This window comes from Hyperoodon ampullatus (assembly GCF_949752795.1).
Source record: "Hyperoodon ampullatus genome assembly, chromosome: 9".
Lineage (NCBI taxonomy): Eukaryota > Metazoa > Chordata > Mammalia > Artiodactyla > Ziphiidae > Hyperoodon > Hyperoodon ampullatus.
In genome coordinates, this window is record NC_136922.1 from 68,794,481 (window position 1) to 68,804,917 (window position 10,437).

General features: G+C 39.4%; 2 protein-coding genes across 2 annotated transcripts; one reads left to right on the forward strand and one right to left on the reverse strand.

The window, feature by feature from the left end:
• Positions 1–350: 350 nt before the first annotated feature.
• On the reverse strand, positions 351–6,221 carry THAP5 (THAP domain containing 5; the record flags this gene model as incomplete). The annotated part of the gene is made up of 3 exons (XM_079711532.1): positions 351–1,262; positions 1,785–1,977; positions 6,142–6,221. 3 exons carry the CDS (start codon positions 6,219–6,221, stop codon positions 351–353), a joined length of 1,185 nt encoding a protein of 394 aa, XP_079567658.1.
• Positions 6,222–8,279: 2,058 nt separating this feature from the next.
• Positions 8,280–9,900, forward strand: DNAJB9 (DnaJ heat shock protein family (Hsp40) member B9; the record flags this gene model as incomplete). Its single annotated transcript, XM_079711066.1, has 2 exons — positions 8,280–8,502; positions 9,446–9,900. The coding sequence occupies exons 1-2, from the start codon at positions 8,286–8,288 to the stop codon at positions 9,898–9,900; spliced, it is 672 nt and encodes a 223-aa protein (XP_079567192.1). The 5' UTR covers positions 8,280–8,285.
• Between the last annotated feature and the right edge of the window lie 537 nt (positions 9,901–10,437).

Here is a 10,437-nt window from a genome sequence, read left to right on the forward strand (position 1 = left end):
ACATGTCAATGGTAGAACCAAGACTGATCCCTGAGCCTGATTTCTATCCTGGGCTCTTGTTTACCGTATCTGTGTTCTCTCATTTTACGACTTAACCATATTATTTATTCACTACATTTTAACTTCAAATTTGGAAAATTAACAAGTAATGAAACTTCTTCTACCCAACAACTCTCTAGTTTTTCTAAAAAACGAGCATTATAAGAACAGGACGCAGTTCTTAACATTAGAGCACTTGCTTAGCTTCATTAAGATAAGAACTTTACACAGGAAAAAGTTCATTTTACATATAATTTGGTTTGGCAAACAAAAAGCTTACATAAAAGTCACAGCTTTAAAACCTCTTTAACCTATATCATAGTAACTTCATACGTTGTGAAATGGTTTTCTATAATCTTGACATTTTCTTCAGATAGCCGGTTTTCCTGTTTTAGCTGCCTTATAAGAGCTTCCAAAGACTTCAATCTTCCTAGAGTTTGTTGTTCTTGTAACTCAAGGAGAGTTATCTTTGAATGTAGTTTAGAGACTTTCTGCCAAAGATGTTCCTTACTTACATCTTGTCTGCAGTAAGAATGCTCAATTTGTAAAACTTCCATCTCATTGTCTATATCCTTATATGAGTCTTCAACATCTATGTCTTCTTCCATTTCCACCTTTTCTTTGGGGGCAGGTATAAAAGAATTAATTGTAGGTTTGGAATTTTCTGTAGGTACAAAAATGGCAATAACAGATTCTTTATTTGTGTTTAATTCTTTAACTCTTTGAGTAATTGTGCTGAACAAGAATGGATTTTCCTGTGACTTAATTTCCACAGAATTATTTGTAAAGTGTGGGTTAGCAAGATGATTGGTAGTTATTTCAAGCACTTCTTGGGCTTCCAGAGACTGCTGAATACCTTCTGAATTTGAAGTTGTCAAAGTAATAGTTGTAGAATTTAGATTCTCAAAAGATGTGTGAAAACCACCTATACCTATGTCTTGATAAACTGATGTTTCCAAGGTAGGTTCTGATTTTCCGGTATCTTGTTTAAGCAGATTAAGAGTTAATACATTATTTTGTAAACTTCCTGCTTTTGGATCTGGTGGCTTTACGAAGGCAGATGAATCAAGTAATTCTGCATGTTCAGGGGGCACATCTGTGTCAACTGTATTCTTCTTTGGCTCATTTGATGAAAATGACTCTTCTGACTTGGCTTTTAGGCATACTTCTTTCTCATCTTTCAATTTTTTCTTCTGAGATTTTTTTTTGGAAGGGTCTTTCTCCTATAAAATAATATTTTCAAATTCTAATAAAGATGTCCTTACTAGGCTTATTCCCTTATTAGTGCTGACTATTTCAGTACAACTATGAGCAGTATACTGGCCAAGCAAATGTATTCAGTTAAAAAAATGTTTTCAGTATGTAACAGCTCAAAATATACTTGAAAGCATTTTTTTAAAAAACATTATGCATAATCAATATATCAATATAATGGAAAAAAATCTCAGATCACTCACAAGACCAGTAAAAAATCTAGATCATTAATTTACATTAATAACTTAACCTGATAATTTATGTATGTGTTATCCTTGGCTCCTCTGAAGCTATGCTTCAAAATGGTTTAAATCTTTAAAAAATTATTATACTTTCAGTAAAAGCACAAATTAGTTTTTCTTTTTCTCAAATATGTGTTTTCCCAGCAGTTATCTTTCCCTCTCATCCCCTCTACCTGATTACCTGCCACCCTGCAATCTGCCACCATGCTCAGCATTATCCCCTTCTCCCCTACTCCCTGCCTCCAATACCTGATTCTCTTCAGGCAAAGAAAATATTGTTGGAATTGCAGTTTGTTTCAAATAGCGAATACCCCATCTGATGTCAAGAGAGTCAGGAGTAAAATGGTCACTACACAGGAACTGGTATTTACTGGGAACCCATGAATCTCGCTTCATGTTCTTTAACCATTTTTCAAGTCTTTCTTTGTCATGTAGAGGAAACCTGAAAGTAAAAAAAGGAAAACTTTGCTATATTTTAACAATTTTGCCAGATTCCAGGCCTGCACATATAGGTAACCTATGGGTCAAGTGCCACAAAAGCAAGACAACCACTCCTACCATACAATAGCGTCTTCATGACAACTACTACCGTATCATCTCTGCAGCAAAGAGGACTAAGATATGAGATGTGTAGCCAAAGCTTCTGTCTGAGAAGAGTGGCTTGTAAAACATAACTCAGAGTCCCTTCAAGTAAAACCTATGTTACTACAAAGGATAAAATCTATTCATATTTGCTATGGATTACATTTCTTTTTCATTCTGTTGTGTAGTTTGCCTAGAACTAGGGAAGAGCTTTGTAACTACAAAGTCTTATTCAAATATATTTCATAGTAATATAACAAGTCAAACGGTTTCTTGTCTATAATTCAAGAAGTATTAAACTTCAGGCTCTTACATTAATATTTTTAAAATACATGGGCTTCCCTGGTGGCTCAGTGGTTGAGAGTCCACCTGCCAATGCAGGGGACACAGGTTCGTGCCCTGGTCCGGGAGGATCCCACGTGCCGCGGAGCGGCTGGGCCTGTGAGCCATGGCCGCTGAGCCTGCGCGTCCGGAGCCTGTGCTCCGCAACGGGAGAGGCCACAACAGTGAGAGGCCCGCGTACCGCAAAAAAAAAAAAAAAAAAAAAATTTAAATACAGAAACGTTAATTCAAACAAATGGTTTAGCTGACATAAAATGAATACTCAATCTTATAAAACTTCTAATCCTCCATTCTCTTTACTGGAATCAGCCTCAATTCTACCCATTTGTAATTTAGTCCAATATTTCTAGTCTTCTATAGCTGGTAGATTAGGAACTCTAAAATTCAAGTATTCAAGTTCTGAAAGAGAAATTGACACAAGAACTAAACGTGTTAAAGGACAGACTCAGATATCTTATAATATGAAACAAACAGAAAAGACAGAGAAAGGTAAAACAGCTCTTTATACGTGTTCTTCCTGTACTGAGTAACCTGTATTTTTAGAGTTGGCTCTAACGTACTACAATGTGTTTTATGGGTAAAACTGGACTAATGGGAGAATTTGACAGAAAACTTTATTCTACCAGTCTAATCAGGTTTGAGCTAAACTGAATTAAACAAGTGATTTATACTTCTTTTGAAGATTTTACAAGAACACAGTCCAAGACACATACTTCATAATAATTTCCTACTAGGGCTTCCCTGGAGGCGCAGTGGTTGAGAGTCCGCCTGCCGATGCAGGGGACACGGGTTCGTGCCCCGGTCCGGGAAGATCCCACATGCCGCGGAGCGGCTGAGCCCGTGAGCCATGGCCGCTGAGCCTGCGCGTCCGGAGCCTGTGCTCCGCAACAGGAGAGGCCACAACAGTGAGAGGCCCGCGTACAGCAAAAAAATAAAAAAATAAAAAATAATAATTTCCTACTTATAGAAAACAGTAACATAGAAGGATCTCATACAAAAAGCAGCTGTTACACATTCCTCCCAGTCACAACCATTTATGCTTCGTAGTAGCACGATTTTTTTTTTTTTTTTGCGGTACGTGGGCCTCTCACTGTTGTGGCCTCTCCCGTTGCGGAGCACAGGCTCCGGACGCGCAGGCTCAGCGGCCATGGCTGACGGGTCCAGCCGCTCCGCGGCATGTGGGATCTTCCCAGACCGGGGCACGAGACCGTGTCCCCTGCATCGGCAGGCGGACTCTCAACCACTGCGCCACCAGAGAAGCCCAGTAGCACGATTTTTAAAAATAAATATTGATAACTTTGTAAGATGCTAGACGAAAAGAGTCTGGGTACTTTGTAGGAAATAATTTTTAACCCTGATATCCTGCCGTGGAAAACTCAGATTATCTACCTTTGGAAGTTTTTACCATAGATATAATATTCATACATGGTGTGAAAATTTTTTAACCTTACATGTGTCAATGACTTAGGTTATAAGTATGATAGGTCTAACGAGAAAAGGCATTTAACGGCAAAAAGAATTTTCTTTTCAGAGGACTTGGAACTCTGCTATCCACAGATAAGTTTATACCTTTGCTGTTATAGCTAAAATGAGAATATGCCTTTTACAAAAAAAATTTTTTAATGTAATTTCATGTATACGGATGCCATTTGTAAATTATTTCTATTGTACCTATATGCTAAGTTATCAAACAATTAAAAAATACACTTTGTGAATGTCTTTATTGGTAATTGTATTGCAATGCTTTCTTAACAGGTAAATCTCTAAGAACTCTCCTAGAATATGTTTCTGGAACAACTTAGTATCTCTACATTGGTTCAGTTTGTTTGACTGGTAATTTTGTTTCTCTGTCTTATTAATTCTCCTCAAAACATAAAATAATCACTGGTATAAACTGGTCACCATATGTATATATTCACTGAATTTTCAAATTAGTATAAATTTATTTTGCAGCTTGCTATAGTGTTAGTATGAGAAAATTCAATTCTTCACGTTTGGTGCTATTAGGGGAATAAAACTAATTCAATTTTTAGTTTGCTGATTACACATGAAATTTCAAAAACTCATTTAAAAACTCCACTTTCAGTAAATTCATTTTGAGGAAAAAATTCTTTATAATTGACTTCCTCTGGCATTATTACTTTTCACTCCTTAAAAATAGTAAATACGCAGTCCACAAAGATTAAAGAATTTTTAGTCTGAGGTTATGACGCCCCCAAATCCAAGGCCAAGGAAATATGGAAAATATGGGGTTAAATCAAGCTCAACATGATCCTTTGCTACAAACCTCCTCAGAGCCAGAGCCATTAATATACTAGCATATATTTCTCCCCCTAAAATATCTCTTTGCAACTTGTGGAAGGGCTTCGAGGAAGATAACCCTGGAAATATTGCCACATGGTGTGAATTATTTGGAGTTATCAGTTTTCTTCATTAGTTAAGATAATGGAAAGCAGCTGAGTCATTAGTGAACAGAAAACTTTAGGTCTAAAGTCAAATAAGCTTCACAAAATAGCTAGTGAAAATTCAAAGAAAGTTAAAGACAACCACGTTAGGGCTAAATTAATTATTTTTAAATACAAGAAATAAAGGAAGTAGAATATCCTAAATACGTTGACTTTCATAAACACTAAGCACGTTATGAGTGCCAAACGCCATTTTATGTCTTTACACACTACGTGTGAATTAGGTATTACTAGTGTCTCCACTTTACATATGGGAGGTCTTAGCTAGAAGGGTTAAATAATTTATAGAAGGTTATTCAGCTACAAAGTAGTGGAGCCAGTATTTGAACAAAAGTCTGGCTTTGGAGTCTGGCCTCTTACTTATTACACAATACTGCTTCACTATTCTTCCAAATAAAAATGGGTACTTCTCGGGTTCCACGAAAATATTTCGTGGCTGCAGTAATTTGGAATACAGGTATTCCTCACTTCTCCAAAGTTCGCTTTCTGCCACTTCACTTTTAGGAAAGTTAGGTCTAACAAGTACTGATGCCCGACCAAGATTTTCGCTTTTACGAAAAAAAAAAAAATTGCTTCCTCGCTTAGGAAAGGTTTCAGAGTAACGCTCTACGTGGGGAGAGCGGGAAAAACCTGTTAGCTCTGACTTACCCTGCTCTCTGAACGAATGGAGAGTATCTAGAGCCCTGAGCAGGAGGTAGGTTATAATTCTGGCTCTGCCACAAAATTTTCAAGGTCACTTACCTAACCTTTCTCAAAGGCCTCAGTTTCGTCAGGAGAAAGTGGAATTAAATAACAACTATGCGACCTAACTCACTGGAAGTGTAAGTTAACTTTAAGTGAACCTTCCCACTTGGCACGTTTGATGCACCTGAAGTGGTGGTTAAGGTCGTCAATGAGATGAGTTCCGGGGAGGTGGGGAAACGCTCTGAAAACCACGGAGCATCGCGCAAACGTGACTGCTTTAGGCGCCCTATGAACACTCCAACAGGCCTCAACGCCTCGCCACACGCCCAGCGACCTCCCTAGAAATGTCAGAACATTTCCAGGTAAACTGAACTCGAGCCTTCGCGCCCTCCTCCCGCGGAGGGGCTGAACACGGCCGCAGAACCAAGGACGAATTTATAGAGCTGACAGGAGATACGCCAAACCCCAACCCCATACACCACAGGACTGCGACCCAAAGGCAAGCTGACGCTTCTGCGTTAGGGAAAACTTACGGGTAAAAACTCAGCTTCCGGTCTTTACTGTTTCGTCCCCGGCGGTTCTTACAGCAAATCGCTGCGCAATAGCGGGGCATCGCTGCGGCGAGGCCACAAGAGACCCGGGCCGCCGACGGGCACAGGCGGGCCTTCCTCGCTGAGGCGGAGCCGCAGATGCAGGCCGCCGGAGCCACCGCGCCTGCGCCAGGCTGGGCGGAACGGAAAGACGGTGCAACCCTCGACTCACTTCCGCTTCTGCCGGCTTCAGTACAGCCCTTTCGGGGGTGGGGGCCGGAAGTGACGCACAGGCCGAGCAGCAACAACAGTTTTCCACGTGCGCGTAGGGCGCCAGGGTCAGGTGGGGAGGCGGGAGCCAATAGGAAAGCGTTTCGTGTAGGTCTCCTCCTGAGGTGGTGGCGCGAGCAGCGGCCGGCCCGCCTGTGGGGAGCTGGCTGTGAGGGGACGCGGCGGCGACGGCAGGAGTGTGAGGTCTGTGGACAGGCGGCAGTGGGTGCGCACCAGCTCCCGGAGGCCACGGAGGCCGGGGTTGGGGGGGCCGAGCCGCGCAGCCTTGTGGAGGTCAGCTGGTCAGCATCGCCGGCGCCTCCGCTCTCTGAAGGAGCAGCTGCAGCTGGAGGGTGCGAATGAGGGATGAGGCCGGGGTCTCCGGGAGGGGGTTTAGGCCTCGGTGTCCGCCACGGTCGCCGCTAGGGCTTCGGGCTGTCTCGTGTTCTTGAAGAGAATAGGAGAAAGGAGATGGCCGAAGCACAGTGTAGTGCGTTTTTTTTTGGGGGGGGGGGTGTTGTGCCGCTGGCCTTCTCGGGTGTCGGGCAGCTCCTCCCAGGGCTGGACCCCGAGCCACGGACAACCGGACGGCGGCGCAAGGTCTGACAGGGCGAGTCCAGCCCAACCAGCCACTGGCTCTGGGAGTAAGGCCCAGACTTGCCGTCCGCCGGCTCTCTCTTGGGAGTGAGGAGTCAGTATAAAGCAACAGTCCGTCTTTTCGGAGAGTATGGTATATTCAACTTGAAACTGTGGAGTAAGGTTTATGAAACTGGGAAGATGCCTCCCTGTCAGTTTTAGACCCGCCCTTTGACTAGGGATCAGTCACAGTACGCGCTTGGTTTGTGTTCTTTAAGCCAGGAGTTCGTGCTTCATCCTTGGTTCGCGTGACTGTGAGTAACTCTCTGGGAAGAAGTAATCTGCTAATTACGCTCCGAACAGGCTAACACGAGAGGAAAGCAGGCAGTTTGCACAAACCAGAGCGTCTTTAGTCCGCTGTGTTATGTCATCCTAGGTTCTTAAGGACTCCTGTGGTATGGTGTTCAACAAACAGGGTCGCTTGAATCCCAAGTCATTTAATCTGTGCTCTCAAGAATTCTCAGTTGAATTCTAGGTTCAAACTTGTTTAAGGTTAGAGAAACATTTTAACGACTCCTGCGAAGTTAGAAAGAATTTACCTTATCTAAAGTAGAAACTACGAAAGTTCATTTTTCTGGCAGCCTTCGCAGAAATCTTAAATTCTATTAATTATGAGTTTTTAACAAAACTCATTTATCCATGCTTTTTTGTTAAATATTTGGGATCTTACAGTTTTTAAAAAAAGAGATTACATTCTGTTGTGTTGCGTTGTCAATATTATTTAATATTGAGATTCTCTGTGTGCAATCCTTGGCTCACCTTGCTGAAATGAAAACTGAAAGTTTCTTAGGGAGGGAAGATTACTGCTAATTTAGACATACTGGGCTGATTACCTTGGTAATGTACTTTTTTCCCATTAAGTTAAAGTTTTTAAAAAATCCCTTTAGAATATGAATTATAGAAGGGAAGATTGAAATATTGAGATCATTTTAAGCTATATTTTTGTAACTACTGTGTTTATGGCCAGAGTGTTAGTGGAAAGGCAAAACTAAGAAAGATTTTTCTTAATTTGGTTGAATTATATTTGCTCTCAAGATTACAACCAATTTAGTGGTAGTGCAGCCTGTATAAGTGAAATAACATGGAAATAGATACAAGATACACTATATATGCTTAACATTTTGATACTGCATTAGTATACTTTGAATCCTAAAAGCTCATTTAGTTTCTTTTAAAAGAAAAATCTTAAGTTTAGTTCCATGGATAATATTTATTTTCTTTTCTTTTTTAGGATATTAGAAATGGCTACTCCCCAGTCAGTTTTCATCTTTGCAATCTGCATTTTAATGATAACCGAATTAATTTTGGCCTCAAAGAGTTACTATGATATCTTAGGTGTGCCAAAGTCAGCATCAGAGCGCCAAATCAAGAAGGCGTTTCACAAGTTGGCCATGAAGTACCATCCTGATAAAAATAAGAGTCCTGATGCTGAAACAAAATTCAGAGAGATTGCAGAAGGTACGTAAATGACTATCTTCAAGCTCTCACAGGTATTAACTAGTAAAGGAGAATGATACCTAAGAAGTTTGTATGTATTTGAAGGTTTTGTGGAGGTGGGAGGGAGAGTGGGATCTATACATGAATATAGTGAGAGTGAGATTCTCAAGGCTATTTTCTTATAACATATTTTGATCCTAGATGTGTGGAAGTATATACTTTTATTGGCATTCAGATCTGAAAATGTTGAAAATGTATTATTTCATTCTTTTTTTATTTATAAAGTTGCTTATTGTTTCTATGTCAAAAGGAATTTTAGATACCCAAAACTTATGAATTAATTTAAGAAAGTTTTTATGAATTATGGAGATTAAATATAAAAATATTAAGCATAAAAAAATTAAATAGACTCTAAAATGCCTTGTTTTTTTTTCTTCCTCATTTGGTCTACATCTCAAAGCCACATTTGTCTTTAAAGGAAAAGTATGAAACAAGTTTTGACTTAAGACTAATTCTAAAACATTGCATCTCCTGAGCATTTAGTAATTAATGGTGGGTGGAGGTAACTGAGTAGGGAGTTGGAGTTAAACATTTACTTCAACTAGTAAGTGAAAAATGTGAATTCCTCTGAATTTGCTCATTAACTTCTTTCATACAAGTGATGATTTTGCACAAATAATAAGAATAACTCTGAAATTGTTGCCCCCATATTTATTTGTATTAATAGTAGCACTTAACAAATATTTATTGGTTATTTACTAGAAGCAGGCATTGTGCTAACTGCTGATAGTATGCAGTGAATAAGACAAAGTATCTGCCTTTTGTGACTTCTAAATTTTCTCTTATGTTAGTAGCATTTGGTTTTATTTGTGATGTGAAATACTTTCATAAAATAAATTTAAGAGGTTTGGGTATATGTAATTTTGATTACTTCCAGTTACTAAAATATTTTTATTTCTTTCAGCATATGAAACACTCTCAGATGCTAATAGGCGAAAAGAATATGATACACTTGGACATAGTGCTTTTACTAATGGTAAAGGACAAAGAGCTAGTGGAAGTCCTTTTGAGCAGTCATTTAACTTCAATTTTGATGACTTATTTAAAGACTTTGGTTTTTTTGGTCAAAACCAAAACACTCGGTCCAAGAAGCATTTTGAAAATCACTTCCAGGCACGCCAGGATGGTTCCAGTAGACAAAGGCACCATTTCCAGGAGTTTTCTTTTGGAGGTGGGTTGTTTGATGACATGTTTGAAGATATGGAGAAAATGTTTTCTTTTAGTGGTTTTGACACCACCACCAATCGACATACAGTACAGACTGAAAATAGCTTCCATGGATCTAGCAAGCACTGTAGGACTGTCACTCAACGAAAAGGAAATATGGTTACTACATACACTGACTGTTCAGGGCAGTAGTTTGTCCTTTTTCTGTTCTCTTTAAACCCAACTAGTTGACTCTCTTTCAATATCCTTGATGCAGAACCAATTTTTTGTGAACTATTTTGACAAGTGCATGATTTCACTTAACTTGATAATAGCTATCAAATATATTTAAATTGTTTTTGAGAAATTCCGCAACATTCAGTTAGTAGAGAAATAGCTAATTATTAATTTCCCTGGTTAGGCAAGGTTCTTTAAGAAAAGATATTATAATTCTGCCTGGTCTTTTTTCTCTACCTGCCCTTGGGCTTATTAACATGACCAGTTTTATTACCAAGAAAAAAATGAGTTTGCCTGATAAATATTTAAAGGTTAAATTTTAAAAGTTATTGTAGATTTAAATTGTGTGAACTTGAATGATTTTTTTGCAGTGAAACCTTTGCTAATTTAAAATTGCATGCTCTGTAGCATCTCTGACTTGGGTCACAAAATGTATGTGAAACTGTATAATTGAGTCGTTCAGCAAAGGATAGCAAGCAGTATCTTGGTTAATTTCCACTGAAATCTTCAGAA